Here is an 18,299-nt window from a genome sequence, read left to right on the forward strand (position 1 = left end):
TGTTTCATTTCATACTCGTGGGAATTTATAGGAATTTTCCAAATTATCATCCTACTTGCTGTCTGAAGAAGGGTCTCGACCCGAAACATCACCCATTCCTTCTCTCCTGAGATGCTGCCTGTCCCGCTGAGTTACACAAGCATTTCATGTCTATCCTACTTAGGATGTAGCATTCTTTTCTTCAGATCTATTAGTCTCTGGGTGAAGAACCATACTTATTATCAAACCTAGCTCTGAATTTATTCATTGATACACCAAAAACTGTAAATGCTGGAAATTGGAAATACAATTTTTTTTTAAATGTGGAAATAGTCAATTGATCAGTCAACTCTTGTGAAGAGAGAAACATATTCTTATACAGTACTTGTACACGAACAGTCACAACAGTCTTCATGCAAATTGGAGGAATGGCACCTCGTATTTAGATTGGGCAGCTTACAACCCAGCGGTACGAATATTGATTTCACTAATTTCAAGTGAGACTTGCATTCCCTCTCCCTCCATCTCTCCCCCACCTTAATCATTCTGCTAGTTTCAATCTTCATATTCCTTCGTTATTACCTCTTCCACAGCCAACAATGGACTGTTGTGGGCTCCACCTTTCCTTGGCCTTCGGTGCTGGCTCTGATTTGTTCTGTACCTTTTCATAGCTCCAGTTTCCTTCTCCCCTGACTCTGAGTGTGAAGATGGGTCTGGACCGGAAATGTGACCTATTTACAGACGCATGATTCCACGTGGCCAAGGAAGCCATTTTCAATTAGTTGATGTTCTGAATGTTTCGGGTTGATGTTCTGAAGATGTTCATTAACCTGAAAAATAGGTTATTTTTCTCCCTCCACAGATGCTACTGTGTTAGTGTATATACAGCATTTTCTATTTTTAATTCTGATTTTACTAATTTAGTATCATTTCCTCCACCACCCATTGACTACATCCCTTGCTATCCACTTTTATTATTGGAATATCAAAACTATTTAGCAGAAGGGAGCGAATACCTATTCAACAAAGACACCAACGCTCCGGTGAGCTGTATATTGTCAAGATTCGTCTCCTCGAGCCACAATATGTAACGGCTGGAGGAAGTTAAATCCATTGCCAAGAAATTCTTCCAATGGAATGAATAACATAAAACTCTGTTTATTGCCAAAGTTGGAATGTGGAATTAATATTTTTTTACCTATAGACGGCATCATAAATCACGTGAACAATGCTAGACGCTCCGTGTCAGCTGAGTTGAACAGGCTGAGTGAGGTTTGGACAATTGTAGGTCAAATATATGAAGGGACCAGAAGAAAATATTCTTGCAAGACAGATTCCACCAGCTCAGCGCACTTAAGTGAGCAGACCTGCGGTCATTAGCTCCACAACCACTGCATCTGGGCCACGCCCTCTCCCTGCCTGGCTCAGAAACACATCCCACCCTCCGATTCCTTGCATTGCTTACTGCTAGCCAAATATTGGAAATTCACCGCTGCCCAATAATGAAACTAAATGGCAGTGATTTTCTTAAAGATTTTTAAAGGTTATTGTGTAAATATATATTTACAAAGACCACGATCCACGCTGATAGCATAGATATTTTTTTTGTGGTCAACCGTATCTGTTTCTGGCATGTTAGGCTCAAGCCAGGTCACCAGACTTGAAGTACAATTATTTTTCTCTTTTAACTGTATGCAAATTTAGCAGAGAAAAGCAATCTTAGCTGCATTGTAGGAATTATGTAGATAATTTGTCAACTGGTGGTGAATCCAATTTATTTTTAAAATCTGATAATTTGTACCTTAAAAGAAAGGTGTGAATGTATCTTTTAATTCCCTGAATTCTGCCAATGTTCATTGTTAAGTTGCAGTATATAAGATTAGATAAATTATGTTTTTGACTAGAGTTCGGGCTTCGTTAGAGCACTTGCTCTTGAATCCACCTTTCTTGATATTATAAATAATGGTCATATTACTATGGAAATGCAACCATATCTTGTATTAAACTCCAACTTTGTTTGTTACATTGTTCGGTTTAAAAATATTGTTTACTTTTATCATATGTTCTTGCTCGCTGCTAATACCATGTCATTATTTTCTGTAGGGAATCAGAAGACACCGCTTTGTTGTTTCTTAAGGAGATTTACAAATCTATGGGCATCAGCCCTGAGCAGCCACAACATTGATGGCCTGAGGAAAAACTGTATTTATCTTGGTAATACTGGTAAGTTCGAAATTCTTTTCAATATTTTCTCAAGCTGAACTAAATCAATATTTGAACTAAATAATTCCTGACTGTCGACTAAAATTATGTGTGATATTGAAATTTGTTTAACGTGTAAAATGACACACCTTTTCAAAATATAACCCATACGAAATAACAGATGATCTATTAGCTGTTATTAATATAAATGGATATTTAGAGCATAGGAAGGTGGCTTGAACAAAACCATGTGGCATATGTTCCAGTCCACTGCTGGAACGTAATAATAGACTGGGGAGCAGAGAGATAGCTAATCAATTCATTCTGGAGAAGCATGTGGCATTGCATTTGGTTAGGGCAGAAACTAAAGGAAATACACAATTAGTGGCAAGATTTTAAGAAATGTTGAAGAGCTGAGGGACGAGGAATCTACATTTGCAGATGCGTAAAAATAGCAGAACGTAGTTAGGATGCTTAAGAAGATATGTGAGGATACAATCCTTTTTGGCTGAGCAAGACTATGTAAGAACAGATCTTGGTATTGGTTTATTGTCACGTAGTGAGATAGAGTGACAATTTTGTATGCATGCTGTCCAATCAAATTACACTACACATGGGTCCAATCAAGTCGCACACAAATACAGCAGAATGCAGAATATAATGTTATACTAGCATAGCGTTATTGTTATAAAGAAAGTGCAGATGAAAAAAAGTGCGACATCTGTACTGAGGTTGGTTGGAAGATTGGCTCTACACCCTAACTTATGGGGAGGGCTGTTCAGTACTCTGATAACTGCAATGAAGAAACTGTTCTTTTGAGTAGAATTCTGTGAATAGAATGGTCATGATAGACTTGAATAAGACAATAGAGCACAGCTAGAATGCTGTTTACAATCTCATCACTGGAAAGGATTCTGGAAAAAACAAAGTGCTGGAGGAACTCAGCAGGACAGACAGCTTCTGCGGAGCAAGATCGATCTTTTGAGGCATGGCCTTTCTTCAGACTGATTTATCAGGATTATGCCAGGACTGACTTTGTTTAGATATGTTGGATGTGTTGAATAGAATTGCTTTCTTTAGGAAGGAAGCAGAAAATAAATATAATTAAAAGGAATAAACCTACTAAAAACTTTGAATCAGTAAACTATAAGCAGCCTGCTCCCCTCAGCAGTAAGTTTGATTTTTAGTTGTCATTGATTATAAATGTCAGAGAATCAAATCCTAAAAAGTTGCCTCTTTTAAAAGCTGCCACTTGCTATATCGTTGCTATGGAGTGTTTGAGGGTGGGGCTTCCTGACTGCTCCAGTGGGGACTCTGTTACTTTACAGACTTCACCACCAGGCTCCAGACTGCAGAGAGTGCAAATTCCTCTCGCAATTTGTATTTTGGAAGTACTGTGTAGGCGCAAGAGTGCCTGGTAATTAAAGAGAGATGGAGGGACGAAGCAGGTCGACAATAATTGGCCCTTTGAGAAAAAACTGATAAAAAATCATTGGAAAGAGTTGGAGAGCTATACAACATGAAAGGACTCCTTTACCAAACTTTAGTGGCTGACCTGTCAGACATCTTTTCTCTGAAATTTGTTCTACATCCTTTTCTTTTCCTTTTCTTTTCTTAGATCTTTATAAAAATCACTGTTTGGACCACAGGTGGATCAATGCATGCAGTTCAGGGCACCACATAGCAAGATGGGTGGAATTGCACAGAGTGGGTTCAGCATAAATCCAGCTGCCATTTTTACCAACTAAACTGCTTGTCTTTTGCAGTAAAAAAGGAGAAAATGTGGGGACGAGGTGGGTGGGTGGTTGATGGAAGGTGTTGCGGGGCAGGGTATTTATATTCAAATTTGGAAATGTGTAAACAATACATCAGGATAAGAAAGAAGGATATGTCTGGTATAGGAAATTGGTTTCAAATGAATCCTTTGAGGTTTATCTGGGATGCAGATGTGTACATCTGAGGGCAAAAGGGGTCCATGAAATGATCTTGTCGAGTAGGATTTATCTTAAGGCTGTTACAATATATCTTTATTGTCATTGTACCCAGGGGTACAACGAGATTGGGAATGCGCCTCCCATACGATGCAATAATTTAAGTAATTTAGACAACAGCAACCCAACGAAACAAATGTAACAGTTTTAGACAGGGTAAAGTGCAAGTTGATCTATGCGTTGTGACCATCCGGCTCAGCAGGACCGGTTCATAGCAGCTATGGCCCTGGGGATGAAGCTGTTCCTGAGTCTGGAGGTGCGGGCGTAGAAGGCCCTGTATCGTCTGCCCGATGGAAGGAGTTCGAACAGACTGTTGCAGGGGTGTGAAGAGTCTTTGTGGATGCTGGTGGCTTTTCTGAGGCATCGTGTGTTGTAGATGCCCTCCAAGTCTGGTAGCTGTGTTCCGATGGCCCTCTGAGCTCTATGGACTACCCGCTGTAGAGCTTTCCTTTCTGCCTCCGTGCAGCTGAGGTACCACACAGGGATGCCATGTGTTAGGATGCTCTCTATGGTGCAGCGGTAGAAGGTCGTCAGCAGCTGTTGGGGTAGACCAGACTTTTTCAGTGTTCTTAAGTAGAACAGCCTTTGTTGTGCCTTCTTCACCAGCGCAGCAGTGTTATTGGACCTTGTTAGGTCCTCCGAAATGTGAGTGCCCAGAAACTTGAAGCTGGACACTCTCTTCACACTGTCCCCGTTGATAGAGATCGGGGCATATTCCCCGTTATGTGACCTACGGAAGTTGATGATCAGCTCCTTGGTCTTGGTGGTATTTAGGGATAGGTTGTTATCCGAGCACCAGTCCGCCAGGTTCTGCACCTCCGCTCTATAGTTTGTTTCATCCCCGTTGGTGATAAGCCCGATCACCGTTGTGTCGTCTGCAAACTTGACAATGGTGTTGGTGTCGAATGCAGGAACACAGTCGTGTGTGAAGAGGGAGTAGAGCATGGGGCTCAGAACACAGCCCTGTGGTGTGCCGGTACTCAAGGTGATAGTGGAGGACAGGTGCGGGCCCATTTTCACTGCCTGCGGTCGTTCCAGCAGGAAGTCCAGGATCCAGTCACATAATGATGAGCTGAGGCCTAGCTGGTGGAGTTTGGTGATGAGCTTGGTGGGGATGACCGTGTTGAAGGCGGAGCTATAGTCTATGAATAGCATCCTCACGTACGTGCCCTGTCTCTCTAGGTGAGTCAGGACAGTGTGAAGAGCCAGAGAGATGGCGTCCTCTGTGGATCTATTTGCCCTGTATGCAAATTGATGTGGGTCCAGTGAGTCAGGGATGCTGGATTTGATGTGTGAGAGGACCAGCCTCTCAAAGCACTTCATGACTATCGGCGTTAGGGCAACCGGGCGGTAGTCGTTCAGGTTGGAGATCTTTGCTTTTTTCGGCACCGGAACTATGATAGCCGACTTCAGGCACTTGGGGACCGTAGCTAGAGATAATGACAGGTTAAAGATCCTGGTGCATACCTCAGCCAGCTGTTCAGCACAGTCCTTCAGTACCCTTCCTTGAACTCCATCCGGTCCTGCAGCCTTGCGTGGGTTGACCCTTTGCAGAGCGCGTTGTACCTCCTGTGTGCTCAGTTGCAAGACCTGTCCCTCCGCCTCGGCTGAGGTTCTTCCACTCAAGGTGGTTTTGCCAGTTTCAAAGCGGGCAAAGAAGGTGTTAAGCTCGTTGGTCAGTGCCATATCGCTGAGGGGGCAGGCAGGGCTGCTCTTGTAGCCAGTGATGTCCCTGACACCCTGCCACATGCTTCTGGTGTCCGTGGTGTTGAAGTGGTCTTCCACCTGTTGCCTATGGGTGTCTTTGGCCCTTTAATACCTTTGTTCAGGTGTGATCTGGCAACACTGTATGCTGAAGTGTCACCAGATTTAAAGGCATTGTTGCGTGTCCTCAGCAGGTTCTGTACCTCCTTGTTCATCCAGGGTTTCCGGTTTGGGAACATCTTTATCTCCTTGTCCTCCGTGACATTCTCCACACAGCAGTTGATGTAGGAGAGCACAGTGGATGCGTATTCCTCCAAGTCTACCTCTGAACCGTAGGTGGCCTGTTGTGCAAACAGGTCCCAGTCGGTGCGATCAAAGCAGTCCTGGAGTTGTAGGGTGGCATCCTCGGGCCATATTTTGACCGTCTTTATTATGGGTTTGGTCTTGCGGATGAGGGGTTTGTATGCGGGCAGTAGAAACAGTGAGAGGTGATCGGATTGTCCCAGGGGTGGGCAGGGGAGAGCTCTGTAGGCGTCCTTTACATTGGTGTACACCTTATCAAGTGTGTTTGAGCCCCTGGTAGGGCACTGCACATGCTGATGGAATTTGTGGAGCGAGGCTCGTAGGTCGACCTGATTGAAGTCCCCGGCAACAGTGAAGGCACCGTTGGGGTGGGCATCCTGCTGCTTACTGATGGCCGAGTGCAGCTGTGCTAGTGCTAGGTTAGCATTAGCCTGTGGGGGAATGTATACGGCCATGATGATGACCACCGTAAACTCCCGCGGCAGATAGAATGGCCTACATTTGAGCAGTAGGTACTCCAGGTCTGGGGAACAGTAGCTCTCTATTGCGGAGTGGTTGGTGCACCAGTCATTGTTGATGTAGATGCAGAGCCCACCGCCCTTGCTATTACCGGAGTCCTTTGTTCTATCAGCACGATGTAGTGAGCGGTTTGTTAGCTCCACAGCCCCGTCGGGGACCAGCGCGTTGAGCCACGTCTCCGTGAAGATCAGCGCGCAGCAGTCTTTCAGGGATCGCTGGGTGTTGATCCACAGCCTTACCTCATCCAGCTTGTTGGAGAGTGACCGGACATTGGCGAGAAAGATGCTTGGTAAGGATGGTCTTTGTGGGGCCCTCCTTAGCCTGGCCTGCACCCCAGCTCTCCGACCACGTTTTTGCTTAGGCCAAGTCAATGGATATTTTTATAGCAGAGATAGATGGATTCTTGATTTCAGCTTCTAGTACTTATGCCATGACCCCAGGAAGAATGTTCATCCAGATGGTGGTTGGAATTTGGAACGTACTGCCAGAACAGAGGAAGGTACTCTCGCAATAGTTGAGAAGCATTTAGACGAGCACCTGAATCACCAAAGCTTAGAAGCTATGGACCATGTGCTGTCAAATGGGATAAGTATACAGAGGTACTTGATGATTGGTGTCAACATGATAGGCCTGTCACCTAAACCCAATGCCCTCTAGTTTTTGATTCCTCTACCCTGAGGGGAAAATACGCTGTCCATTCACCCCTTCTATTCCCCTACTAGGATCTAAGTAGTTCTACAACCCGTAAACCATTTCACCATTTCGCCATTTTGACCCGGGCATCAAAAGAAATCGCCTGCTTGGTTTTAAAAATTAACATCCATTCGTCAACATCAAGAAGGCTTGAAATAAACCATTTCTGATGTCCTCTATCAGCTCTGCTTTAAAGTGTTACCCTAATTTGCACTCAAGTTTCTGGAATGGAGTTCAGAGCCATGATTCTCTGATGACAAGGGAAACCTATTGCTGCTGAGCCACTGACACCCAAAGAGCTATTGACCTTCTCTGGCACAAGGAAAGTTCAGTTTGTTTTAATTAATGGTTTTACGTTCCCTGACTGGTCGTTGTTGTCAGAATAAATGAAACTCAAGTCAATCAAAATATATCAGTCTTGTCAGTGTTCCAGAATTCTAATCAATTGTGTCTGGTGTTTGGAATACAGATTGTTTTGTATAGATTTAGGAATAAAGAAACTCTTAGCCACAGGTCTTTCAAATGTTAGCTAGTCAATTCAAATATAATATGTTGAGGATGCAATTGGTGACAATATTCCTCCATTAATAATAGTCACACTTGAAATCTACTTTATTTGCTACAAAGTGAAATCAAACAGTTGTAAATGACACTATATAAACAAAGCGTTAAATATGCATAATTTTATATTTGAGCAACTTGAACCCTTTGTATTTGTTAAATCTGATATAGACACATTGTGTATATTAATAAGACCTCGGGTATGCAGCATGAAATGTCTAATTTTGGAGTATTTGTGGATTTTATTTATTCTTAATCACAAGCATGCAAAAGGTTATGATGTAAACTTAACAGATTGGTGACTCAGTGTAGCTGTAATATGATGAGGACACTGTGGAAAACTCTATTGAAAGAAATGGTGAGAAATACATGTAGCTGAGGAAGGTCCTGGCTTTGATCCCCCTATGCTGAATTGATCAAACTGCCTCAATTGTAGCAGTGAAGGGCTGTGAAGGTTTTGATTGAATTTTGCTTAGCTGCTTGCAATGAAAAGAGCCAAATCATCTCACAACTACCAGATCAGATCAGATCAAAACTCTGAAAATCTACCCGTGGAAAAAGTTTGTTCCTCGGGCAAATCCTATTAAATCTTTCCCCACTCACCTTAACCCTATGCCCTCTAGTTTTTGATTCCTCTACCCTGAGGGGAAAATACGCTGTTCATTCGCCCCTTCTATTCCCCTCATGATTTTATGCACCTATAAAATCATCCCTCCACCTCCTGTACTTCAAGGAAACTCTCCTGTAGCTTGGGTTCCTGAGTCTTGGCAACATCCTCTAAATCATTTATGCACTTTTTCCACCTTATCTCGAGCCCCAAACAGTTTGATTTGTGATATTGTGAAACAGCAGGATAAAGGCTTTGAGACTAAATAACATCCAAGTTGTAATACTGCCCTCCAGAACTTGCTTCCAGTAGCTAAGCATAATACGTACAATATTAGCATTCCCTGACAGTTTGGAAATAGCAGGATACCCAATTAGTTTACACCTAATGAGTTTATTCTGAATCATTAGAAAAGTCTTAAACTGTCGTTGACAGTCCTATCCAAATTTTCGTATTCACCAATTACCTACTCATTGATACCTAGTTTGAAATTTTTTAAAGATCACGACTCCAAGACCTCTTGGTCTAAAGAGCTGAATTCCACACTACAGGTTGGAGTGACTGCCCTTAACATCAGAGCAGCATTGACTAAGTGTGAGTTCAAGACTTGCTGTTCAAACTAAAGTCAATGATAATATTGGGGGAAAACACTGCACTGAGTGGTGTCCTACTTCACACAATGGAAGATATTGAATTTGTCAGAGGCCAGTTATCTCAACCTCAGAACATTACTGAAAGAGTTATTCGGGGCTCTGTCCTCGGCATAACCTTCTTCCGCTGCTTCAAATAACCTTCCTTGCATCATAAGTGGAGAGGTTTGCCAATATTTGAAAACTTTCAATTCTATGCGCAACTCTTTAGTGAATGAAGCAACCTGTAGATGGATAGGCTGGGTCTTTTTTCCTGCAGCCCGGGGACTAAGGGGTGATCTTATGGAGGCATATAAAATCGTGAAGACATGGATCAGGTGGGGATGGTCACTATATTTCCCAGGGTAGGAGTGTCTAAAGCTCGGGGGCATAGATTAAAGGTAAGAGGGGAAAGATTGAAAAGGGAGCTGAGGGCAACCTTTTCAACTTTTGTATGTATGGAACAAACTGCAGAGGAAGTGGGAGAGGTGGTACAATTACGGCATTTAAAAGGTACTTCGATGTGTACAGTGCCCTCCATAACGTTTGGGACAAAGCCCCATCATTTATTTATTTGCCTCTGTACTCTACAATTTGAGATTTGAAATAGAAAAAAATCACATGTGGTTAAAGTGCACATTGTCAGATTTTATTAAAAGACCATTTTTATACACTTTGGTTTCACCATGTAGAAATTACTGCTGTGTTTATACCTAGTGCCCCCATTTCAGGGCACCATAACGTTTGGGACACATGGCTTCACAGGCGTCTGTAATTGCTCAGGTGTGTTTAATTGCCTCTTTAATGTAGGTATAAGAGAGCCCTCAGCACCTAGTCTCCACTTACACTTGAATTATGGCTATATTCATTCAGGTATCACTGTCTAGGACAAAGTACGTAGCTTGATCGGTATTCAACAGTACCAAAATGTGCAAGCACCACCACGGTACTCAATACTCCACATTGGTGCAGGGTAATGCCTTATGAACCAAAATGCATTGCAGTCACTTGCCCAGACCTCTCTGCATACAACTCCCAAACAAATGGCTTCTATCATTAAAAAGGACAAGAGCATTAAAAGGCAGGTGCACGGGGGCAGCACCGCAACTACCTGAATCTTCCTCTCAGCCATCCTGTCATGGAAAAATATCTCCGTTGCTCCATCATGACTGGGTCTAAATCCAAGATAACCCGACCCAACGGCACTGGGAAACGTTCACCAAAGATCTGAGCAGTTCGTGAAGGTGCACCATCTTGAACTGAGACAGTCCTTTAGGGACTGCAATTAGGGATGACTGATATATCTGCCAGCAATGCTCAGATCCTGATCAACTCGATTTCTTTGACTTGTCTTAGGTGATTATTGATACGAGCAAAGAAATCCAGGATATTTGTGTTAGAAACATGGAAATATAGAAAAATAGGTACAGGAGTAGGCCATTCGGCCCTTCGAGCCAACACCACCATTCAATATGATTATGGCTGATCATCTAAAATCAGTACCCCGTTCCTGCTCTTTCCTCATATCCCTCGATTCCTTTAGCCCTAAGAGCTAAATCTAATTCTCTCTTGAAAACATCCAGTGAATAGATCTCCACTGCCTTCTGTGGCAGAGAATTCCACAGATTCATATCTCTTTGGGTAAAAAGGATTTTCCTCATCTCAGTCCTAAATGGCCTACCCCTTATTCTTAAGGTCTTTAAAGTCACTGGTTTTGCAATTCTTAAGACAAGGCGTACCAGAGACTTCCAGCATATTGCAAATGCTCTTATAGTGGCACCGGTTAAGTAAAAATTGGCAATATTTATACTTCTATAGATTTTAGAGATATGGCATGGAAACAGGCTCTTCAGCCCTCTAAGTCCACGCAGACTGTCGATTACCCATTCATACTAGTTTTATGTTATCCCACGTTTGCATCCACTCCCTCCACAGTTGCCAATTAACTTGCAATCCCGCACATCTTTGAGATGTAGGAGGAAATCGGAGCACCTAGAGAAAACCCACACACTCGCAGAGAGAACGTGCAATCTTCACACCGACAGCATCTGACATCAGGATGGATCCTGGGTCTTTGGCACTGTGAGACAGCAGCTCCACAGGCTGTGCTACTTGCTCTGCGCAAGGCTCCAATAACCACAGATCCACTCTTTCTTCATAAAGCAGGCTAATAAACCATTTCCAATATTACAACTCCCACACATTTTTTTATTTACAACCTTGCTGATGGTCTCAGCATAATTAGGGTGCGGATAGCTGGAGTAAGCCTGCTGATGGAATTGTTCAAAATGTTGTTTTGAGCCTGGAATGCTGATAGCAGTAATAGCAAAATTTTGGTTTAAATTAAAGTGATGTGTGTGTGTGTGTGCGTGATGTCACAAGATGCACAAAGGGCCATTGGTTTAAGAAAATTACATTCCGTGCATGATTAACCAAACATACAAGTTTCTATTTTTCTTAAATTATCCAATTTTGCTTGCCTTATTGCAAAACACTGCCACTCGGCTCACTATATCTTGTGAGTTTTGAACTAAAGCCACAACATAATGGTATCATGATTTGGTGCCTGCAATTCAGAGATGATGTCTCCGGATAATGAGATTTTAACTTTGGCAGCTTCGATTCAATCAGCTGTTTGATTTCTGGTCTCTTTCTCTTAAATCAACGAGCTGCGGGATTGGTTTGTGCATTTAAATGCACCCACTAACACTGTTTTACATTTGCTAATATATTAGCGATGTACACTTTCTTCATTGGCCATCAACAACTTCTTGCTCCCATTTGTTCACATTTCCTCATCTGAAAGTGCCGTAGCAGCAGTATTCAGAACACACAGCAATATTGGTATCTGCCTGAAATAAATAATATGTGTACAGGTTTGTTAAATGAGAAATTGCAGTGTGACTTTTTTTAAAAAGCATCCATCAATTTAAGGATTTAATTGGTACTTTCATGGTACATTAGCACTACTCTTGCCAGATATCGTAGAAAAATTATAGGTTAGAAATCATCCTCCCTTCTGCAGTTACACAGGATTTATGAAATGTAGCTTGTTTCATGTTAATATTGTTGTATGTTTACAATCAACTTAAAATTTAGTTAGATATGATTAAAATTATTGATGCAGGTATTCTTCATTTTATCTTTGCTATTGCACTTTCTGCTCTATTGCTCAGTGTGATATATTACCTGGAGCAGTGCTTTGTAATGAGTGTTAAATACTTTTAATTCTTTTCTTTGGCAGGTCATCCGAAGTGCCACCAGCTCTGTCGAACACAATGTGATTTTAGATCCTCGATTGAAATCTGTAGTCATATCTTTTATTCGGACAATAGTATTTATGCAGCCTGCATTTATTCTACAATACAAAGCAACGGACTATAAACAAACGTTTTCCTTTTAAAATATCATTTGATTTCATTCTCACCAGTTCAGAAGAATATTGTGTTAATGAGGGAATGCAACTATCTTTTGAGAAAGCTTCCATTCTGAGTTGTTGCTATTCGTTAGCCTCCTGGAATAACTTTAATGTTGTTTTCAGAATATTTGCCTATCTGGTGGAACTGATGAAACAAATGTTATCCCCTCTATTCCCTGATAACTCATTCCATCCATTGTAGAGGTTGGCTCATTCAATCTGCAGTGATTTGCTTCAGACAAATGAATGATTAGGATTTACAATGTGCACCTGCCAAATGTAGTGCATTTTTAAAACTATATTTGTGTTAACTTTGTGGAATATTTTAGTTTCTATTAAATATTTTCGAAATTCCAGAGTAAATATTATAAATGTCCAAATTGATTGCACCATATTAATTCACACAGCACACCTCCTGCATCACACTGCTTGCCTGCAAGAATGAGATTCTGCGCAATGAAATTAATTTGATTCTTGCCAAACTATAAACAATACATGCTGCTATCTCTTTACCCTCCCTCCCCACCACTCCCACTAAACATTCTCCTGATTTGCACCCTTTTCTATTGCACCCCAGGCTTTATTTGGAGAGTGCACTATATCACTGCAAAATTGTAGCGAAGTGTTAGTCTGACGAGTGTGAGTTCATCCTCACCATCGGACTGCTCGGGCAGCAATGAACTTCAGCTTGATGTTCAGCATCCATCACGTCCAAAAAAACACATCCCTCACATTGGTGCTGATGACGTTGGGCTCTTTTTTCCATTTCAGAAATGTTATATGAGACCAGTAACAAAACAGGCTTTTACTGGTGGTAGAAATGCATCTAGTTAACATTAAATAAAAGAGCATATTTTCTAATCAATGCTATGAAGATCATTGATGAAGTTTTGTTATTTATTGCACCCGGGCAGACAGAATATATTATTCTTTATTGTATGATTAAGCTTGTTTTACTTTATTGCATAGGGAATATAGACCAGCACCAAACAAAATAAATTCCAGAAGCATTGAGGAAATGGTCATAAACTTCCTCTTCCTCCAGACTGACCATCTAAAGTTTGTTGTTTTCTCTGCCTGTGCTGGTCACATGCTGCTAGTGTAACAAAGCCTTGCAGATAGATGTTCAGATTGAATGTAATTTTTCCATATTTATGGAGAAAATTTGGCTTTGGACAATCAGTCACACTGTTCTTCATGTCTTCTGTTAGATATAATTTCACTTTGTATAAAAGCAAAATACTGCAGATGCTAGAATTCTAAAATTGACGTAATTTCTGGATATAGTCGGGTCAGAAAGCATCAGTGCAGAGAAACACATGCAATCAATTACTTTTCTTGCTGAACTTTGCAGAAATTTCTATATTTTTTCACTTTATATTTATCTATTACACATTTGAAACTAGGAAACAAAGTGTGGTTCTGCATGAGGAGGCAGACAACAGCCAATTATTTTTGACATGCTCATATATTTTCCTGCACATTTACGTTTCTCTCCCCTTGGTTTAAGCCCAAAGGCAGGCATCTGGAAATTTGGCGTTGAGGTATTCTGAATACATCTCCATTTATCACCATTTGCAAATTCTGAGAAAATGGTGAATAATGGCTTATAATTGTAGATTTAAAAAAAAAGGAAAATGGGAGAAATCAGCAAAGCTTTGCAATCGGATAAATGGCCTTGTGGAGTTTCTTGCAACCTGCGCTGCTTGGCCACTTCTGGCTAATTGTTGTTGTAACATTCTTTAAAGCTATCAGTCTGATTTATCTTATACATGCATTATAAAGTTGAAATTTTAGCATGACGATTCACACTCTTAAAAGGTAGTGATTTGCTTAATAGGACTTCAGTTTTAATCAAATTGGATGTAAATCCCCTCAAAGATTTTCCAGTTTCAAATTGGCATTAAGTAACTAAATAAAATACCATCTGCTGTCATTGTAACTAAATATTTTCTTAGCGTTTACTAATAAATTGATTAATCTACAATATTTCAACTGATAATAATAGCTCAGGTTTCAATTTTAAAGTTTGTCATTCTATAGCATTGCTGAATTCCTTTACACATTTAGTATACAGGTTAATAATTTTGCTCAGAACTGCCAGCTCTGGAGCCAACTTCAACCATTATGCCATATTTCTACAGGTAAATTCCACTACGCTAGCGCTGCCATTATTTGCCATGAGGTTTTTGAAATATTAAAAGAGTACTCTTCGGCTTACACGGATAGTACTTTCTCTTTGTTGTGCTGTGTTGATGTATTTTCAGCCAACATATTGATATTACTGATATTGATTGTAACGTCGCCACTGCAATGCAAAATCCCATTGCTACTGCTTTGCCTTTGGGCTTAGTCTTCAATTTAATGACCCCAGTGAAGAGTCAGAGATTTACAAAATATAATCCCCTAGGTATGTTTTGCCCCAAAAAGTACTACATTTGGATGTAATCTTGAGTCCACTGTAATTATCTCAATTGTTACTTTCTGTATATATATATATTATATATACATATATATATATATTATATATATATATATATATTATATATATATATATATTTAGAATTATTCCCCACATATTTCTCTTTGATTTTTCTCGCTATTAAATACCAAATGGGCAATCTAATTGATTGTTTTTAGATTTGAGAATCTCATGCTCATTATTTCAATAAAATGGTTTTAGTTTATCTTGAAATGAAATTAACTTGATTACCTAATGTATTTTCTTTGAAAAACTATTCTGCACAACATGACTAACGAAGAAGTGAATTACATGCCATGAATATTGTGTTACAGGGGACTTCATAAGCATTTTCTTACCAACAACTTTGCACCAAAAAAAGTCAATTTTGAAGAAAAGGTTAGAACATGAATTGAAACCTGAAAAAGGGGGATGGATGTGTGTGGTCACCTTGGCTTTTTTTTTAAAACAATGTCTTGTATTTGGATGTGAGCGAGAGAAGATTTTAATGCCTATCCCTTTTTTGCTTTGTAAGACAGGAGTGAGCCACCTTGTAGTTAGAGTAGTTTCATAATGCTGCTGGAGTGGAGTTTAACAATCAACAACAAAAAGACAATTATAAATAAATTGGAGTATCATATAAACTGATGGATTATTCCTGGATTGTATTGCTTACTTATCCCTGTTATCAGATCATTTATAAATGTTCAGATTTTACTGCATTCAGGCATGAACTATTTAATCATCTTGAGAAGTTGGGAAAGGAACTAAATCATTTCCTCACTTATAAGCCTCCACTTGCTTCCATAGTTGATGCTGAGGTCTTCCAGGGTCAGCTGCCTTCTCTCTTATCAATATGCTGCCACCCTGGGATCTGTCAGTAGGAATTATGTTGGAGGAGTCAAGCCATCGGCTGAAAGATGTGATTTTATTACATGATAATTTATTGGTCTCTTGAGCAACTCTCCAATGGATCCATCTGATGTATCAAATTCATGTTCCTATGTGTGAAATCAATCGCATGTGACCAACTGGAGACCAGCTAAGGGTAGCAGATACCTTTCCTTAATGATGTCACTGATGCCAGACAATTTTTACAACAATCTGGTAGTTTAATGATCACCATTACCAAATTTATTGTTTAAACAAAAACATTGCGTAACTTCTGTTGGCAACCTCTGGTGTAATTTATTGCTGTTATACAATAAACATTATTTCTCTCATGCCTCCTTTTGTGCTTTGAATTGTTTTGATCGTTTGAAAAATGTCAAACATATTTGAAGTCATTTTAAATGTAAATTGTGTTAGTTTGTTTCACTATTCAGTTAATTGCTAAGCTTCAACTTTATTTTCAAGATTGCAAGGATAAGAAGGAAAAATGCAAATACTGCACAGTTCTGACTGATAATGATAGTCGAGATACATTTCGCTAAATCAAGTGTGCAGAGTTCTGGTTGGGGATCCTGTCAGAGGATCTTTCCCTTTCCACTTATATTCCTTCCTCTGGCTTCACAATTCGTAGATCTATTTTTATCTCACACTTTTTGTCTTTTGATCTCCAGCCTTTGTCTAACCATCTGCGTATCAAAAACCCTCCTCCCCTGTATCACTAGCCAGGCCTTGCCCTGCCCCTCCTCTCTTCCAGTGTTCTCCCCTAACTCCTCACCACAATCATTCTGAAGGATCCTGTCCCAAAACATCACCTATACATGTTTTCCAGAGATGCTTCCTGCCCTGCTGATTTGTATTAAGCTTGTTGTCTCTTTTTGTAAACTAACATCTACATTTCCTTGTATCTATTTTTTTAATGCCAAGGTAAAAATGTGATAAGATTAAAATTGTGACTGTAGAAATGTGAGAAGAAAAGAACACGAATATTGCAGTTTGATGAAAGGAGTGATACTTCAAAATTATCCTACACAACTTTGCTGTGGTGCTGAGATGGTCGAGAAAGCATTAGAAGTGCTTGAACAAATTTGACTAGTGATCATAATGTAATTAGATTTGATTTTTGATAGCAGCAAGAAACAATGAATCTGCCAGATTTGGGAATGCTGATGGCAAAGTAATAACCAATCAGAGAAGACAAATACACTGATGTGCACCAGTTCAAAGAATATTTTGCAAATTAAATATATTATCATATATTTGAAGGTCAATCTCAGAACCCAGAACCAACTAGTTGAAAAGTAGACTTTGCTGAGTTCAAAAGGTAAAAGTCTAAGTAATATCAATCTCAGTGGTGCAAGGCTATTAGGTAAAGTATGAATACATATTTAATATGGCTTACTAAGACATGCTCAATGCAAAAAAACGGATTTAAATAACATCAGTTTTAATGAATAATGCCACATAACGTGAGCATAGAAAAATGAAATTTCAATACATTTATTCAGATCATTCCTGAATGTCATTGCTTAACATTGGTAATTACATCTTCACTGCAACCTGTATAATTGTTTCACAATATTAATTTCACAGCATTCATCAAAGTTTTTAATTACTTATTAATCAAAGAATTATCCATGATCTCTTCATACTAGTCAATATTGTAATTATATAGAACTAATGCATTTTCTTTCAATATTGTGCAAACATCTTTGTTGCTTCAATCTTGCACTCATTGTATTAATTTTTTTGATGTCTTGTGCATTTAATGAACAATGCCATTTACACACGTTTAATATTTGATTACCATTTTAAAAATATTTTTTTTCTCATGGCATCAACGAATGCAATTATGTTGAAAGCAAAATTATTTGTTGATCAGTTTGCTTTCCTTTGGACACATGAAGGTCGGAAGTACATGAGATTGTTATGGAATGGATCTTAAGTAGATTTTGTTTTGATTTATGTGGAATGTAAGGAGAGATAATTGTCCATGTAAGAAGTTTGCTAGTCATACAGGACCTTCATTTACTCCCTCTAAAGCCAGGCTGGTAATTTTCTCTGGAATGGGCACTTCTTCCTGATCAGCCGATACCTGAACCACAAGGCAGACATGTGGCTTGTGGCATTCAATGTGACTCAGCGACGGATAATGTTGTCTGTAGGCAAGGTAGGCAAAGATGATGCCAATCAAGGCACCCACCAGTGCATCTGTGATATAAAAACATTTTCGAAAGGTAAGTTTGGAATAAGTAGAAAAAATACATTAAATGAAAATCAAAAGGATGTCCCACCATCTTACCTCACACTACATAAACAAAAATCAAATTTCTAGTTCAAAATG

At 39.9% G+C, this 18,299-nt stretch overlaps 2 protein-coding genes across 3 annotated transcripts in view; one reads left to right on the forward strand and one right to left on the reverse strand.

Annotated features, from left to right (window-relative positions):
- sec23ip (SEC23 interacting protein) overlaps nt 1–16,274 on the forward strand; it is an 87,087-nt gene extending 70,813 nt beyond the window's left edge. For both annotated transcript variants that reach the window (XM_078413518.1, XM_078413519.1), the window contains exons 18-19: nt 2,083–2,202; nt 12,433–16,274. In XM_078413518.1, coding sequence (XP_078269644.1) covers nt 2,083–2,164 — 82 coding nt within the window. In that variant the 3' untranslated portion in view covers nt 2,165–2,202; nt 12,433–16,274. The remainder of the gene's footprint in view (nt 1–2,082; nt 2,203–12,432) is intronic.
- A 640-nt stretch (nt 16,275–16,914) lies between these two features.
- Nucleotides 16,915–18,299, reverse strand: part of plpp4 (phospholipid phosphatase 4) — a 242,169-nt gene continuing 240,784 nt past the window's right edge. The window contains exon 7 of the mRNA XM_078412844.1: nt 16,915–18,166. Coding sequence (XP_078268970.1) covers nt 17,967–18,166 — 200 coding nt within the window. The 3' untranslated portion in view covers nt 16,915–17,966. The remainder of the gene's footprint in view (nt 18,167–18,299) is intronic.

The sequence above is a fragment of the Rhinoraja longicauda genome, chromosome 16 (assembly GCF_053455715.1).
Source record: "Rhinoraja longicauda isolate Sanriku21f chromosome 16, sRhiLon1.1, whole genome shotgun sequence".
NCBI classification, from domain to species: Eukaryota; Metazoa; Chordata; class Chondrichthyes; order Rajiformes; family Arhynchobatidae; genus Rhinoraja; species Rhinoraja longicauda.